The sequence below is a fragment of the Melospiza melodia genome, chromosome Z (assembly GCF_035770615.1).
Source record: "Melospiza melodia melodia isolate bMelMel2 chromosome Z, bMelMel2.pri, whole genome shotgun sequence".
Taxonomy (NCBI): Eukaryota; Metazoa; Chordata; class Aves; order Passeriformes; family Passerellidae; genus Melospiza; species Melospiza melodia.
The window spans coordinates 42,202,751-42,221,393 of NC_086226.1; the positions used below are offsets into that span (position 1 = coordinate 42,202,751).

The window sequence follows — 18,643 nt, forward strand, 5'->3', positions numbered from 1 at the left end:
TAAGAGCTATGGGAGGATGAATCCTTCCCTGTATTTTGAGAGACCTTGTTTTAATGGCATCAGGTACAATGGAACAATTGTAAAAATAACTGGAATAATTCATAAAAATAATAGAGCTATAGGATAATGATGCACCTAGGGGAATGCTTGGTGTGTATGAACTAAAAGAAAGAGAGATTTGATTTTAGTTGCTTGTGTTGTCAAGTATGAGAGAGAGAAGCCTGTATAAGGATTCTGAAAAATACTATCAGAAAAAAAATTATCTGAAAAACTTATTTTTCTAGGTGGCAAACTTATTACTTTGGTATGGAGCTGATCCCTTATTAAAGAATCAGATGGGAAAGTGTGCATTAGAGGAAGCTTCTGACCCATCTATGGTGAAACTTCTTGAAAGTTATGTGGCAAAATCCAGAAGATACTCAGTAGCAGGTAGGAAAGAATTACTCTGACATAGCATTACTGCTAAATGGAGAAATTTAGAACATCTGTTGGATTATATTTCCTTAATTTCTGCTAATACCTCAATGGCCTTCATTGTCTGATGTCTTGTGTTAACAGTGAGCACTCCTTACCCTCCACAGTTGCTGTACATTGACAAAGTGTAAGTGTCCAGCTCTTTCTTGGGCGGGAGTTACCTTTAAAGTTGAAATGAGGATGTGGAACACAATAGTTATCTATCTAAATTGAAGATGCAGCATTGCTTGACTTGCTGATGGATGAGATATGGTTTAGAGATAGAGATAAAATTAGGTTTTAAAATGGCACAAAGTCTGAATTTTGAAAGATCCATAAGAGAAAAAATGAGAAACTACTATTAGATCTAAAACATAGGGGTTGCCAAGCCTTAATTACTGATTGGGCTGGGCACAGGGAAATATTACTGTAGGTAACAGCTAGTGAAGTTGTAAGGAAAACATTGGATTAGAGCTAGTGATTGGCTAAGGAGGGAGTTGGGTCTTGTACATTCTTGGGAACTTGTGAAATTGTGAAGAAATTTTCGAGGAGACTGTTTGATCAGAAGCAGGTACAACATAAGCCTTGATGGACACCCATGGGACTGTGTGGGCTGTATTATGTGTAAGTCAAAAAGAGTCCCAATCCCTCAGCCTATTATCCATTACTGCTTTTCCACATGGATGGCTTTAACATGTAGTCCAGGATAATCAAGAGACTTCAGACAGGCAATTTTTTCCTCACTTTTTTCAGTTGTGAGCAGGGACATTGGAAGCAGACAAACCCCATCTGTTAATGCATGACTCTGTAGCTAATGTCACTGCCACAATTGTGGGTTTTTCAGTAACGGGACGGTCTGGATATCCCCAGGCCTTCTGGTGTCAGATGGCATTCACCTTTCACAGAGAAGGAAGAGGGTCTTTGCTCATAAGTTAGCAGGGCTCATTGATAGAGCTCAAAACTAGACTTGAAGAGAGACTGGGATGGTATCAGGCTTGCCCCTGAGAAGCTGTCAGGTGACATGAAGATTAGATAGGTGGGGTGCTAGTGAGGGCTCTCAGCCTTCTACTCTGAGATTCTTTGGGTCTCCTGAAGTGCACTTGAAGTCTTACAGAGAGGAGCCAGGGGTTATGCTAAGTTTCAAAAAGAATTGCTCAGGACACTAACCATCAAGAAAATTTGAAACATTTGAACAAGATGCTATTTGCAACAAAGATTAGACTCCAAAATTTGATAAATATTTTATATCTTGATATGTTTTAGATTCCAATAAAACCCGTATGGGCCTGATAATTTTTCTTGAAAGCTAAATATTGTAAATAATGTTACATGCAATGCTGTAGACATAAGACAGTGTATATGTAAAGTATAAAGTAAATTACGATCTCTTCAGTTTTGATTTCTTTCTGTCTTTCATTTTCATTTCAGGTGGAGATGATTCAAAGATGTTAAATGCTCAGTGTATAGAAGATACAAATCAGCACCAGGTATATCTTTACGAAGAAATCTGATTTGATTATAAATTGTTAGGAGTTTGCTGACAGTCTTCGGTAAACTAAAGCAGATGACTGTTTCTGAAGTATGTTTCAATTCCAGCACACAATGTACTAGATATGTCCAGCAGGGACTGAGAGTGACAGTCAATGTTAGGTTCATCCTTACTAGTACTTGGGGTAAGGTAGAGCCTCATGATGATACAAAACAGGCAGCATCTCATGGAAGGTGGTTCTTGCCGTTTTTTCAAGTGCTGCAGAGCTAATTACAGGAAGTGTGGTACATCAGTGCCTGTTCGTACTTGCAGAAACCTTACTGAAACTGCCATTTTTTTCCTGGCTTGTAGCAGTAGGATAATTATGTCCTGCCTTGGTGTAGAGTAAGTTGTCCTGGGTTTTGAGAGAAAAGGGTTGGGAATACACTGTCTTGCGTAGGGGTTGCACAATTATGCTGTGAGGTCTCAGCAGGATGAGGGAGCTGGTGCTTCATGTGAAGACAAGACTGTGATCAGTCACTTGGGTCGGTGTTCGCATATAGTGCAACAGCTTTTAGCATTAAGAGCTGCATTTTCTCTCTCTGTTTTCTTCCTTTCAACAATGATAACAGATAATATCTGAAATGTAGGATGTAGAGTGCATAGATACATCTTTCGGAGCTTTTGAAGTTTTATGTGGTGATGATAACTGTCCTTGTTACTCACAGTTGTACAGTCTACGCATCCTTTGAAATGTTCTGGTGGAGCAGCATCCATGGTGTATAGTCTTAGATTATGCATTAAAACATTAAATGATTGATAAAGATGGTGCTGTAGACATTTAATTATGTAAACCTGTTGCTATAGATTTGTAACTGATAATTTCAGTAGTTGTGTCAGATGTTGAAATGTATGTTCTGGTTCTCTCTCCATTATAAAGTAATCAGAAGGATAATGCTAGATAGTCACTGTCCTTTGGACCAGATGGGTTTTGAGCTTACCATGAGTTAATTCTGTGAGGTTTTGATGTTTTATTTACCCTTCTTTGTAATTTCCTGGAATAATTGCAGACAGCCTTGTCAGAAATATGAAACTAGAGCTCTGGTTTATGGCCACAAAAGCAAGGCAGTTTTAAAGGCATTAATTCAAATTCATTCAATTTTCAAAAATAAATACGAGTTTAAAGCACTTCAGTAATATTTATTGTTTTGTTTTGCCCATGAAGTTTTTCATTATTATACACGTTTCTTCGGTCCTCAAATTCTTGATACTTCAAAAAAGCAGCACAGAGGAAATCAGTTAATTTCATAGCAGCACAGTTTTCTTTTAGTATATAATAAAGGAATTTATCAGAAAATGAAGTTAATGATATCGCCTGGTTTGGAGATAGAATCAAATGCAAGTGTACCTCAACATGATAATACTGGAGCATCAAAGGAAATTTTGCTAAACATGAACAAAGCAGAAAAACAAGTCAGGTGGAAAACACAGCAATAAAGATCTTAGGAACTTTTCTCTGAAGGCAGAAAATTTAAAAAATTAAACAACAAGATCAAAAAAGGTTATTCTTATCACAGAGGCTACAACGAAGAGTAAAACTATTCAGAAATACTATCTCATGTCATATGGACCTCAAGTATAGTTCCCTGTACAATCCAAGGAGCTTTAAAGAAAGCATATTTTCCTCATGATGGACCTAAAGAAATGGGCCAGACTATTGCTGTATCTGTTCATAATTGTTGCCTCCCACTTAATGTTGTAGAGCAACTGAGCTGTCAGGTGGTATTGCGACAGGAATGTAATTCAGCAATGGTACAGTGAAAATTCATTTGCAGAGTAAAAGGGCAGCACTCAGCAATTTCTTTGTAAAAGGACGGAGATCACTGATTTGTGTTATCTCACATCCATGGTTTCTGGAGACAAAGTGTGTGCACAACATTCTCAGACTGTTTAGTGGAAAATCCTAGCTCTACAGAGACAGGGCAACTGAGAGAGGAGTTTTAAAAGATTTAATTCCATTATCAATCTCATAGAAGGGTGAGACAAGAGATGTAAGACTCTATGCCATTTTGTTAGAAACTAACCTGTTTCCTGATTACAGTACCTTATAAATGCTTTTCACCATATTGGCTTTTGCCGCACAGTGCTGCTAATACTTCTAACACAAATCACCTGTTATTTTACCCCATGTGTTCTTGCTACAATGCATCTTTCACAGTTCTGATTCTCCAAAATATCTGGTCTTTTTGCAAGGCCATCAATTGAAACTTGTTTCTAGTTCAATATCTCTCAACAATGTCATCTCTGTTCCATGGCCTTTCTAAGTCAGCACTCCTTATCTCAGAGTTTGCATACAGATGTACAAGACTGTGTGAGCTTTCAGTCAAGTTTTGAGAATCCTTTACAAATCCATTTCTCAAAACTGTAAGAGCACTTGATTCTCAGTCAATACTGATTTGCTTTGACTTCCTCTCACAATATATCTGTTTTAAAGTTACAACAGGATGTGGCAGGGATCAATACAGTCTCATGCAGAGTAACAGCAGTAATTTGAGTGACAGGAGTCTAAATACAGATATGAGAACACCTTCAGAATAAGTTTTTGCAAAACTTGACAAATCAAATATAATCTGATGTTAATGGAAATAAAACTAATGGATCAGCCCTGAGTTTAAAACTCTCTTTGCCTTTGTTTTGATAGATTTCCTTACAGACAAAGGAGTCAGAACCAGCATGTGCAAATCCTCAGGAGACAAGCCGAAAAGCAAAGGCTGCCTCATATTCCAGTAGCAGCAATAAGAAGCTTTCATCTAATCAATCACAATTGAGTCAAGCATCAAAACAAAAAACATCTAAGAAGTCAGGTGAAAAGTTAATACTTTATAAACCAGTGGAGTTTTTTTTCCAAATGTACACGAGGAAGGCTTTTTGAAATGTATGAGGGAAAGTTTGGCAAGAAATATATAGCAAGTTGAGCAAATACTCTAGTGAATAGCTAAGTTGTTCCAGAAATATCTGCGCTCCATTTTACAGAATGCACATTTTGTTTGTGTTACATTGATCAGTCTTTCAGCATTGTCGTTGACAGGATGCAAGATCATAAGTGAGAACTTTAGGCTTATCTTTACTTAAGTATGTTACATAAACAGCAGTTTAAAATAACATTTGACTGGTCTTTAGTTAACTGTTTTACATGTCACAGATGAAAGAACAGGCCTCTTCATATATTTGGCACACAAAGATCAACTTATATTTTGTAGAATATGGTAACATACAGAATGTAGCCTCATCAGGCACAAATCTGCATAGACTCTGATTGTACTGGTACCTTTGGGTTAGCTATAGTATAGATATAAACCTACTTCCATGAGAATAAGGATCTAACATCCTCTGGTAGTTCTATTTTCTTCTGCCTGCACATGCAGTTTTTTGTTTAGCATTTTCATCCCATGTCTAAGATTTGCATTTATCTTGTAGCCTTATGATCACAGTAGAGCCCTGCTCCAGCTCATCGTAACCTCAATATATTTTCACTTACAGATTTTTTGATAAAGCTGGCATGCATTGTGTACTTTGGTTCTTTCTAGAATGAGAGAACCATGGTACTATGGTACTCAAGACTTACTAAAACCAGAACCTGTAGTTCCAATAGGATCCCTTCACTCTTAAAACCTTTTTTGCCTTCTATTTGTGCCATTATGATTTTAAAAATATTTTTTTCAAACATATGTCTTATATTTTGGTCTTCTCTGGGGTAGCATGTCCCAGACTACTTTTTTCTTCATAAGAGATTCTTCAGGTGATATTTTATTTGATAAATCTAATTATTCCTTTCATACCAAGAGAGTGTTGCCATTTCAGAGGTGGTGCAAGAAAGTATAGCCCTTCATACAGTTGAAGGCCATAATAAATTTGGAGTCCAGGACAATGGCATTGAGATTGCTGTAGAAATAAAGTGAAAAATGGGATTATGTTTTCTTAGTTGTGGGGTTTTCAGATTTTTTGCTCTCTTACACTTTTTTGTCATGAACTGGCCTTTTTATCCCATCTGATTGCTTCTGTGTCCCCCTGGTCTTCCTTATATTATTCTATTATTGCATAAAAATATTTTCTTCACAATTGACACAGTGTCACTTACATCTACAGTCAGTCACGTACTAGGCTTCCAACATTTCCATTCTGCTTATACAGAAGGAAGGTACAAACAGCTTGCTTCTTTTCTTATAGTTCAAACTGTGGAAATAATTGCTCACAGACCCATGTGGAGGTATTGAAGGACAATGTCCTTGAAGTTGCTGAGGTATGTCAGCCTAATCCAACCTGATTGCTAGTTACCGTAATCTCTTCATTTTATCTTTGTACTGTGCTGACTGGACTTTGTATTTGCCAAGATCTGGATCTTTCCTTCTCGTGACCCACCTGGCAATGCATCCCACAGAGAACCAGCATTTTGCAATTCACAAACCAATGTCCCATCATGCTTTTGCAAATGTTTCCTAACAGCCATGAAGCAAACTGTTGTGCTTGACAATTTAACTGGAAAACTTTGCAATTATTTCTGTTCACTTGCAGCCAATATTGCTAAGGTTCATTAGCTTAATGGGCTGTTGTGTACCCTTTTTTTTCCTTCAATGTCTGTAAAAAATCCCTAGGACATTCTCCTATGAATCCAAAGGGAAGAAAAGGAAGAATCAGAAAGTGGATGATTGCTTTGGGAGTTCAGAAGCTTTTAGACAGAAGACATTATCTTATGGTGAAGTAGGTCTTAGATTGGATGAGTGTTTTAATACTGTGATGGGCTTTGTATGCTCTAGAATCTCAAGTTTTCACTTAAAAAAGGAGCTCTTGAGTTTTTCTTGTTGCCTATACAGTGTAGGCCAAGCAGTGTCAGTGCAAAAAGCGTTGCCTGAATGCTTTCTCACAGGTTTGAACAGCCTACAGTGAGCTGATTTAAAACCACGATGGGTATATCCTCACTGCATGTCTGTCTGTACTATCACTTCAGTCTGTCTTTCGTGTTCTTCCAAATAGTCTTGTATGACAAGCTCCGTAGTTTACTTTGAATGAAACATTGGAAAAGCCAGTTTTCTAGAAGGCAGGAGGTGCCTGAAGAAAGGCAGGTGACAAGTGCAGAAGATGTTTGATACTAATGCATAATGCTGACTGGAAATATTTTAGAAAAGAGCTTGTTTGATGAGATGAGGAAGATGCAGAAACTAATTGTTCATAGCTATAAAAGGAGAAAAAAAAACATGGATAAGAGTTGCAGAATGCTCACTGAAAACTTTAAACTTCTATGTTCTTTGAATAAATTACATATTTTCAAGAAATCATAAAAAGAATACAGTAAACTCTTAAAAATATCTGGGTAGTATGATAAAAGGAACAAGAGTTTGAAAAAATTTAGCATGGATGATAGAGCTTTGAAAGATTTATATGTCCTGTCTCTTTAGTACCAGTTTGAAGAGGGGGTTGTCCTTACTCAATATATATAATAAGTACTTTGTTAATCTCTTTTTTCTGTTGTATATCTTAGAATTTGGTAGATTGTTACCTGAAGCTTCAGAATTAGAACCTCTCTGATGACCACATGATATCATTAAAGTTAATGTTGTTTGCTTTGTGAACCAATAAGGCAATAAATCAAGTTTATTTGCACTTATGGGTCCAATTGTGCACAGGTTTAAATGATAGATTATCTATGCCACTAAACATTACTCAGAGACTTGTAATCTACTTCCTAAGAAGCAGCTTACATCTACTATTAAATCTAAGAAGTTTTTCACATCACAGCTGTAAAAAACACTTGTGTGTATATATATATATATATATATATATATATATATATATATATATATATATATATGTATAATGTATATATATAATTTGTGTGTGTATATATCTATATATCTATATATATATCTATATCTTTATATCTCACATATATATAAATCACACACCTATCTTTTCCCTGATACAGAATTAGCAACTGATAAGGAGTGGTGCAATATAAAGTCTCCACTTCTGTAGTTTTTTACATATCTTTACATGTGTTGTTTTTGTATTTAGCAGCCTGGTAACTTGAAAGCCATTCATGGAGAAACCTAACGCATTCTCTACCTCTGTACAATATAAAATTTCAACCTTCTTACCTTTGTTGTGTCTTCCTAATTTGTTGTACCCTTGTTGAATCATCTAGGCTTTAACTGGAAATTCTTAAGTGTAGGATCCGCTTATCATTTCACCTGTTGCACAGGACCTACCACAGTACCTTTTAACTTTTTGTTATAGTCACTTAATGTTATTGAATAATTAAAGCAAGAGTATTTACATTTACAGTAATTCAAATGAATTATGAAGTTTAATTTTCTGTTTATACTTAAGCATTCTTTGTGAAAAAAATTCTAATGAACACCCAATATCTGTTTAGAATCTACCAGGGAAGCAGCTGTAATTGTACCTGGTACCTGTAAGACAGGAGCTGTGAGAAAGATGAAAATTAGGAGAAATGGAAAAGGGGAAACTCAGCTGCATATTGCTGCTAAGAGAGGAGATGTGTCTTTGGTGAAGACTCTGATATCATCTGGAATTTCTGTCAATGAGCAGGACTATGCAGGTTTGAAAATTACTCCCTTATGAACTTGTTTTTTACTACAATTTTACATAATCTGTAGTATAGACATGTATATATCATTTGCATAATTTTAATAAAATTACAGATTCTTGGCTTAAAATTTTGAGGAGGAAAGGAAGCCATTAAACAAGTGCAGGCATACTGAATGAATACATAACTTTCATGTCAGTATGGAGGTAATGCCGACTTTCTCAGGAGGGTTTTTTTACTCTGCTGAAGAGCATGTTTTCAGAAATGCGTACAGAAATGAACTTTGAGTTTGGTGGATCTTATGTGCATCAGTATATGCATGTGTGAAGCACATTCAGACAGGTCTTATTTCTTTAAGAAATAAGGAAAAAAAACACATGACAAGATTATGTTTTGCTTTTTCCTACCTAAATATATAGCATTTTTCTGTTTTCATAGTCTCATAATGGATACTATTCTATACTATCAAGTCTGGCAGACTTAATATTATAAAATGCTACTGGTATTAGAAATCAGATTATTAATACTGTGCTCCTGAGTTTTTAGAGTTTTTCTCCTCCAATTTTGTTTCTTCTATCATTTTTCTACTGCAGTAGAAAAGAAAGCAATGTTTTTCTGCTTAATATTAGATGAGTTTTTCTTTGAAGCAAACTGAGTGCACACAAAATCATTTACCTTCCTGATGATTATTTGTGTAAGATTTATCTTAAATGAAGCAAAATGTTGAGTTACTAATTAGTGACCTTTGTGGATCTTTCCAGATCAGATGCATACTGTGTTATCTTGCTTTTATTAGGTTGGACAGCAATTCATGAAGCCTCTAATGGAGGATTTACTGATGTGATCTTAGAATTACTGAAAGCAGGTGCTGATGTTAACAGCAGAAGTCTCTGTGGTGTTTTACCAATACACGATGCTGTTTCAGGCAATTATTTGGAGGTATATTTTTCTTTTGCATAAAATTTCCTAACACAAATTTCCAGCAGAGGGTCCACGAAGCAAAATCCACATTTCATTGAAGTTAAAAACATAATTTTAGTGTAGGTTTGCATTTAGGAAATAAACCAGTATTCTTTAAAGTGATAAAAATCAGAGAAAAATATTCTTCAGTAGTGACAGTTGAAATTGTACGGTTAGTTGACTTGTTTAATGCAACAGACAAATCATAAAAATTCAGAAACTCCCTGTGGTTCTTTGTTAGGTTTGGGCTTCTTAAAAACAGTTTTAAAGTTGAACATTATCAATTTATTGATAGTTCAGTGCTGCCGCAGATGGGACTGATGCACTTCACACTTAAGAGAGAACAAATTATATGCTTTAGTGATACAAAACAGTGAGTTAACAAAGTTCACTGGTAAATGGGATGGTTTTTTTACCACAATTCTGTTGTTTACTGCATAGAAACAGGGTCCCAGCTGTAAGGAGGGAACCTCCTGTTGAGTCAGGATGTTCAGAAAGGACCCCCTTGCTTTCTAAACTCCTTCTCAGGCGGCTAGATTCAGACTCCATTCCAGACTCAATCAGCAATTTATGTCTAGAGGACTGTACGTTCACAATCAATCCTTTCTATCACTTAGCTAAGATTTCAAAGTTTAGCATCAATTATGGAGAATCTGTTGTGACAGGAATTTCTGTGCCTCAAGGAGTAATGCTGAGATGTGTCCCTACTCAAAGGGAGATCCTGGTGTGCAGCCCATTACTGTGTGAGAAAGCTCAAGGGGCCCTGGGCTGGGCACTATTTATGAAGTAAGGTGATTGACTCGCAGTCATATTTCCACACCAATAAGATGCCTGGGTCACTGTTGACAGTGCCCTTTTCCTCCCACCAAAGTGTGGAGTAGGCTGGATGCATGTATCACCACTGCCCCTGGTGGTTGTGGCTTAAGCAGGAGAGGGGAATAGCACTTAGCCGTAACGGCCTCTGTCATTGATGGGACATCTTTTCACTAGCTTAGGTTGCCCAAAGCCCTGTCCTACCAAACTTCAAACATTTCTTGAGATGGGGTAGCCACAACTTCTGTGGGCAATCTGTTTCAGTGTCTCACTACCTTAATTGTAAAAAAAAATATTTTTGTAAAGAAAAGATTCTGGTCTTGTTGTTTAAAAAGAAACTATTTTTTATTAACTGGTTCCTTCCAACCCAAACCATTCTGTGGTTCTGTAAAACAGACTGTTTTCATTAGAATGGACCTGCAATGATCCTCTAGTCCAGCTGCCTGATCCCTTGGAAGCCAACCAGAGGTTAAATCATATTAACATTGTCCAAATGTTCCTTAACCATTGACAGCCTTGGGGCATTGACCGCCTCTCAGGCAAACTCCTCTAGCACAGCTTAGACTCATTCCCACTCATCTGTTGCTGGACCCCAGGGGGAGAAGATGGGTATCTCCCTCCCCACTTCCATGCTCAGGAAGCTGCAGAGAGCAGTGAGGTCTCTGAGTCTCCTTTTGTCCAAACTAGACAAGCCCAAAGTCCTTAGTGGCTCACCACAGAGCACGTCTCTCGGCACTTTCACCAGCTTTGTTGCCCTCTGGACACTTTCAAGGACCTTCACATTCTTCTTGACTTGTGGTGCCCAGCACTGCACAGAAATAAAGAAAATGTTCTTTTGACAGAGTGAGTTCTGGGGAACTAAGTGTAAAGGTGATGCCAAATTGGCTCAAATATACTTCTTCTATTTCTGTCAGGACAATTCATGTTTCATCACATTTATCTTTTTCTGTGACCAAGGGTAAAACAAAGGGGATGATTTCACACAGGCTTGGAGCCAAACTATCAGTAGGATTCTTGCAAAGGTATAAGTGTATTATGCAGCATTTTGGGGGAAAACCAACAAGAGAACATCCTGAAGTTTGAGTCAGCATTCTTGTTCTGATGCGTTTTCCTACTTACCTGCACTCTGAGTGTAAGAAATAAGAAGAAATGCTAAAGCTGAAAAGTCATACATATGAAAATTCTTCTACCAAGGTCTGACCTCATCAGTACTTTCATATGATTTGAATTCAGGGAGTAGATGATTCCACTGATGCCACTAATCTGATTTCCACATTCTGTGATTAAGCAAACTTCAAGTTTTTTGGAATTAGGAAAAAAAATTACCAGTGCATGAAACCGAAACCAATTTTGAAGGAAGAAATGCACTTCTATTCTGCACTTTGGTCTTAATGCAATTGACCAGCTCCTCTTAATTTAGATACATGGTGTTTTGTAATTGTTCTGTATTACCATAAAGTCATAAAAATTAGTACTATAAAAATTACGTGTTTTGTGAAAATTTGTGAGTTATTTGTGTATTTTAATGGAAAAATGCAAGAAATGTAAGATAGAAATCTGTGTTGACAGTAGCCAATTGTTTGGGATTTTTTAATTTGTATTGCAGGTATAATGATTGTAGAGTATCTTATTTACTTATATACTCTCTAGAGTATCTAGAGAACCTGTATTATTTGTGATGTATGTTAGATATAACACATGTAGTTGTATAGTAAGTCCACAACAAGAATTACCACCATACAAATAACAAAAATACATAATAGGCAGCCAGGATTCTGCTGCAGCATGGAGCAAATCCCAATGAGAGGGATGGTTCAGGAGAAAGTGCTTTGAATCAAGCTTGTGATGAAGAAATGAAAGAACTGTTGAAGTCATATGGTGCTACAGACTCTGTACTTCCTTTTCAAACTGTTGAAGTTACTGGTATGTAATATAAATCATAGGATTACCCTGCAGTCTTAAGGAAAAATCATACATTCAAGTAGTTTGACACAGATATTTTTAATTCCATTAACTATTGAATGATATTTATTTATTTATTTATTTACAGAAAATAGCATGTGTAGGTGGGTTTTGTTTTTTTCTGAGAGAATGAGAAAAAAAACATATTTGGATACTCAGATTTATGTTATTGTCTGTATTTAAAAAGAAAAAGAAAGAAAAGAACATATTTAGAAGAAGAACATATTTGGATATTCCGATTTTTGTAAAAAGAACATATTTGGATACTCAGTTTTTTGTTATTATCTGTATTTCCCTTCACAGGAAGAGAAATGACTAGTTTTGAAAGTGGTGACTTTCATTTCTTTATGCTACCTAAATTTGATCTCTTTTGCGTATACAAGATACTTTTGATTAGTTGATCTGCCATTGCATCATTTTAACCTATATTATTATGGTGCTCCTGCAAATTAATTTTAAATTTTATTTATTTTTTCTTAATCGTGGAGAGGAAAAATCAAAACATCATTGTTATGACTGCTATAAAAATGATGATGCAGCTTTGGAGACACAACATGAGAAATACAGTGTGGTAAGTATAGATTACAGTTTTGTTAAACCGCTCTGTGGTGTACAACTGCATAGTGACATTTGATGACTGCAAAATATAATTTAAATAAATAATCTATTGAAATGTATGTAAAAACAGCATTATGCAGAGAGTTATAGAAGACAAGCTGTGATTTACAGAGATGAGTATGTTTATAATCACCTCTCTCTGTTCATAATTCCTGTGCATTTAAAATTATTGTGGAAGTAGTAGTCAATACTGACACAGATTTCTTATTGCTTATAAAAATAGGGAAAAAGGTTGTGAGATCTGAAGCTTTTAATCGTGTTTCCAGAATGGTTCTTTTTGAAACAGTAATAAATTACCATCATGATAATGAAGATACTTAGATATTGTTTATCTTACCACAAAACAACAAGGAAGATTTTTGCACAAATTGTTAGCTTTTCCTGGTGTCTGTAACCTATGCCTGCGTTGTCTAGATGATGCTGTCATGGTGAAATTCACTGTCGAATCTTTGCTGTGCACTCTGAGGTTTCTGGAGGACTCTGAGCATGGACTAGTTTGAATGCCACAGCAAACCCAGGCTGTGACAGCTCCTTGCAGAGCATGTTCTTGTCACTGTGTACCTCTGTCCTACCAGTGCCCCCCTGCCTTTACACAGTAATCCCCAACCTGGAATTACTTGAGTCTACAATACCTAAACTGCAGGCCAGGTGTCATGGCCTGTTTTGTATGGTGCACTTGGCTCTACTTCTTACGGTAATTTCTGTGTTTGTTAACAGGAGTCTGTTGCTGCCATACAGGATACAGAAAAGAAGCAGGAGGAACTGTTGCTGTTGGAGTTGAGAACTTCAAAAGATGCAGGTAGACATAAATTGAAGTGTTTCACCTGTTTTTAGTGGGTAAATATCTTTGGCAATATAACTGTTTTTAAAAGATTATTGCACATAATATATTTGAATCTCCTCTGGAAAGTACAGCTTCAGAGAATAAGATTTTAATAACACCTCTCAGGAGTGGGCACTTCCCAGAGTACTTTCTTGTACGTACGCAGGAATGAACAGAAACAGGAATTATGACAGAAAAGGAAGGCATGTCACTTGAAGGCATGTGTCTCAAGTAAACCTGTTTACATAAAAAGGGATCATTAGATAAGAATGCATACTTCTGGCAGCATTATTCAGTTATGAGCACATGAGCCCCTGCACGACCAAGAACAGCTATGTCTCTAGGTGAAGTAGCAGATGCAGCATTTTTATTCTGATGTGGCTAGACTTCCAGGAGCCTAAAGTAATTTATGAGAGGAAAAAAGAGAATTCTTTACAGCAGACAGTGTGAATGATGGGCACTTTAAGAGATGCTGATCCCCAGAGGTGTAATTTGTTTTAGGCTATCAAATCTCAGTTCAGATTAATCTCAAGAATTTACTAAGTGACAGTGACTTCTTAGGTGATCGTGATGCTGCTGCTGTGTATCTGTTGAAATCTGTTGTATCCATGCCTTGATGCTTCAAGAGGCATAGCTTCCTGGCAGAATGCCTTTGACCAAGGTCTCTCTCCCCAGCTGCCCTCACCCATCTAGGCAGGGCTGTGTAATTGGAGCATCTCATACTCATGAAACAGTTTTGCTTCCTGACAGAAAGAAAGGGTTTGTTTTTAAATTTATATTCCTAAATGCAGACTAAAGCTTTCTAATGGTATTTACAAGTAAATTTATCCCTTTAAAAATAAATGTGAAATATGGAATTATATAGATTGCTTCCAACTCAGATTTATGGGATATGGTTAATTGAAATAGGTGTTTTCTTGAAAAATGTTTGACAGATAGGTAGATGATACAACAGACAGACACCCGTGCACAGACATCAGTGCAATTTAATGAATGAGCAAAAAGAACTATCAGACTTCTCCTTTTCAGGGGTAATCAGACTTCTCTTGTTCAGGGGTATGAGAGAAATTAACATGGTGATCTGTTACCACTACTGACAAAAGCATTAGTAATGTAGCACCTCTTAAACTAAGTCATAGTCATTACTATTGATGAGGCACAAGATTGAACTAGGACAGTAGAAAGTAGACTAAAATCTCAAGGTATTTCCATGCAGTGAAATCTACTATAAATAGCAGATAAAAAATTTATATTAAACTGCCTTAATAAAAGCAATATTTACATATTACTAAGTAGGCAAATACTGGTAGGTACTGTGAAAAAATGTTTGGGGAAACATTTTTCAAATTCCAATTTAATATTGTAATTTCTCATTTTTTCCTGATTATGTAAAGCTTGTATGGATTTTTAGAGTTTCAGGAATTAGGTTACAATTTTAGCAAATTATCCCAGTGGTATCCACTGGTTGGGACTTCTAACCCTCATTTATATGTCTATGAGATAGGGTGTATAAAGAAGAATTTATAATTGCTCTTCTTTATAATTTAACTTTATAATATGAGTTAGAAACTATGTAAAACTGGGACAGATATGCTTTTAACATTGCATGCAACTTGAAACAGTCTAGGTTCATTAAGCTATTTCATAATACTTCAAATGAAAGGTTTAGGCAACTTGTTAAGATTGTGTAACTTCTGCAGGTAGCCTCAGTATAATTGCCATGTTATGTAGCTACTTGCAACACAAAGAGCTTGAAAATTTTCAGGGCTTATCATCCATAGGGCAGTTCTTTAATTAATTCCTTTTTCCTCTTAATAATTTCCTAAACAAGGTACTTGCACTTCATAATTTTCTAGTACTTTTGCTAATTTTTTAAAGTTAAACTTGTATTTAATTATTTCTATGAGAATTTCATTAAAAGTGCTCCAATTGTTAGGAGCTACCAGCATGCATTACAGTATAAGATACTGCTCTAGCAGTGTCTTTATACTTTGGCTGTGTACTTGCTACACTGAAAATGCTATTAATGAAATTATTTCCTACTTCTTATCACCATCATAATTTTGATTATTTCAAAATATTGAACAGATGTGTATATCCAAAGGCTATCTCAGATACAAGACACTTTGAATGAAATACTTGCAAACCAGAAAACAGAGAGGGATACCCTTGCTAAAAAATACAGGTAAGTAGAATACAAGGATTGTATTCATAGAAAGCTGTTCTTTGCAGTAGTAGTGATAGAAGTTTTTAGGAACACATAGTGGTGTAAAAGTACATCTATGTGGTTTTCATTCAGATTTTTTGGAAGTGTGATCAGTATTGGCTTCAGTTACCTCAGTTACATGAAAGAAGAACTTCAGGATTTAGCTAATGCATAATAATCAGCAAACAGTGAGGTTGCTGTACTCACAGTGAGCATTGAAATTAGGTAATGAATGATACAGAATGTGTGGAAAAACACAGAATCACAGAATATGCTGAGTTGGAAGTGACTTACAACGATCATCGAGTCTAGCTGCTAGCCTGCACAGCACTATCCCACCATGTACCTGAGAGCAATGTCCAGACACTTCTGTCAGGCTTGATGTTGTGACCACTGCCCTGGAGAGCCTGTTCCAGTGCCCAGCTACTCCCTGTGTGATGCACCTTTCCTCATGGCGCTCCTTTGGACATTCTCTAGCCTTGCATGAGGCTGTTGTGGCACCCAGAGCTGCCCCCAGCACTTGAGGTGAGGCTGTCCCAGCTCAGAGCAGAGCAGGACAATCCCCTCCCTTGCCTGGCTGGCCATGCTGTCCCTGATGTCCCCAGGACACGGGTGGCCCTCCTGGCTGCCAGGGCACTGCTGACCATGTTCAACTTGCCATCAGCAAGGACCCAGTGGTCCCTTTTCATGTTGCTGCGTCCCAGCATCTCATTTCCCATTCTGTCCGTACATCCAGGCTTGCCCCATCACAGGTGCAGAATTCATCACTTTCCTTATTGAACTTCACATGGTTGGTGATTGCCTCATCCTCTGATTTGTTGAGGTCCCTCTGCAGGGCCTCCGTGCTCTCAAGGGAGTCAACAGCTCCACCCAATATTGTATTGTTAGCGTACTTGCCTAGTATCCCTTCCAGTTCTGCATCCAACTTATTAGTGAAGATGAAGATGTGAAGATGTTTAAGAGCACAGAACCCTGTGACAGGACACCAGCCTGATGTCATCCCATTCCCTAGAAGCCTCTGAGCCTGACCTGTGAGTCAGTTGCTCACCCATTGTGTGATGTGTTTATCTGGACATTTTGTCGAGAAGGATCCTGTGAGAGATGGTACCAAAAGTTTTACTGAAGTCCAAGATCACATCACTTGGCTTCCCTTGATCAGCTAGGTAGTTACCTTGTTTTAAAAGGAAACCAGGTTTCATAAGCAGGACTTTTCTCCTCATGGAACCATGATACCTAAGCAGAAATTAGGAAATGAGGGTATTGAGCAATTACATTTATTTTGCAGTGTCATGGAGGAAAGTAATAGCAGCTCAAGACACTACTTGGAGTGTCCATGACTCTGATTTGTTTCTTCAGGACTCCTAGATTAGGAGTGTTCAGCCAATGGCCAACAAGAGCCATTTAAAGAAACGCCTTGAAGCATGCTTTGCAGGCATTCAGATTTTGTGAGAACATTTAAAATGTCAACAGGGACTGTGTGAATTAGGAGCTTCATGATGCTAGCTCTCACAAGACTCCTTTTTACTTCCTTCTGAGAAGTACTCAAGGTTGGTCATATGGTGAATGCTCACCTAACAATGTAGCATCCTATTTAACAGATGCTTCTAGGCCAGGTGATGAGGATGTTTCCATTTTTTGCTTTTGTGGGCAGGATTTGGTTGGTCATGTAAAAGCAGCAGCATAAAACTTTCAGGTAGTCCCATGGCAAAATATAAAGGCTGGTTGGGTTGAGAAAAAAGACTGAAATATTTCTGTCACAAGCCATTTTGCCAGCTATAAAATGTAAGATACACATATTACACAGATAATTAAAAAAAAATGATTTTATGAGGAGTTGGAGTTCCAAATCATCCTTGTGGGCAAAATAGTGACTGAGTTAAGAAACAAGGACAGTAAAATTAATAGCTACATAAACTTATCTGTTTTCTAGTATTGAGATTGATCTGTGTTCCAGAGTGAAGTGGTTAATGTTTCTGGATACTGCAGATATCCTGCAGCTAATATAACAGCCATCCATCAATAGTAATAAGCTGTATTCCAAATCACATTATATTTGCTTTTTATTATTTTTATAGTCAACATCTTATTTTTAATTAATTGGCTTATAACTTTTGTCACACAAGCCATAGAAGATCAGAGGCATCATCACATTTTCTATCTTCCAGTTGTTCAGTTAGTTGGCCCAGAGAGAGATACTACTTATATTGTTCCTTTTCTGTACTTAGATATAGGTGCTAGCATCTTCTGTACTAAGGTACTAAGACATATCTTTTACTTGAGAAAAATTAACAAAAAAGAAGTATTATAAGTTAATTTGTCATTTTAGTCACACTCTCTTTGCCTCTTCAATTGCATCTTCTTCTGTACTTGTATAGCAACAAAGGAATAAAACTTCCCAGAACAAAAACTGCTAGAGAAGTGTGTGGAAGCCTCACTGGCCTGTGTAAAAGCCCACAGTTGTCATAGATTACTCAGTGACTAATATGCTAATATTATGCTAATATGTTGATGGTACGTGTATTCCAAGCACATGAGATACCAAGCAGTATCACAGTACAGGCAACAATACTGTCAAGCTGTTTTTTTTGTGTCCTTGTTCTGAGACATCTAGTCTTAGTGTACCTTTGTTCTGTTTGTCTCTTTTGAGACTGGTATGGTGTTACCTGCCATGGCATCTCTGCAGTGGGTGGCCTTAAAAGCAAGCCATACTGTAGTTCCATTTCCCACAACTTGGGT

The 18,643-nt window shown here is 37.0% G+C and overlaps 1 protein-coding gene across 2 annotated transcripts in view; it reads left to right on the forward strand.

Moving 5' to 3' along the window:
• The window catches only part of ANKRD31 (ankyrin repeat domain 31), a 64,214-nt gene that overhangs the window by 24,182 nt on the left and 21,389 nt on the right, over window positions 1-18,643 (forward strand). For both annotated transcript variants that reach the window (XM_063180114.1, XM_063180115.1), the window contains 9 exons: window positions 285-429; window positions 1,882-1,940; window positions 4,623-4,785; window positions 8,352-8,537; window positions 9,322-9,464; window positions 12,062-12,221; window positions 12,749-12,831; window positions 13,596-13,677; window positions 15,790-15,886. In XM_063180114.1, the coding sequence (XP_063036184.1) occupies window positions 285-429; window positions 1,882-1,940; window positions 4,623-4,785; window positions 8,352-8,537; window positions 9,322-9,464; window positions 12,062-12,221; window positions 12,749-12,831; window positions 13,596-13,677; window positions 15,790-15,886 (1,118 nt within the window). The remainder of the gene's footprint in view (window positions 1-284; window positions 430-1,881; window positions 1,941-4,622; window positions 4,786-8,351; window positions 8,538-9,321; window positions 9,465-12,061; window positions 12,222-12,748; window positions 12,832-13,595; window positions 13,678-15,789; window positions 15,887-18,643) is intronic.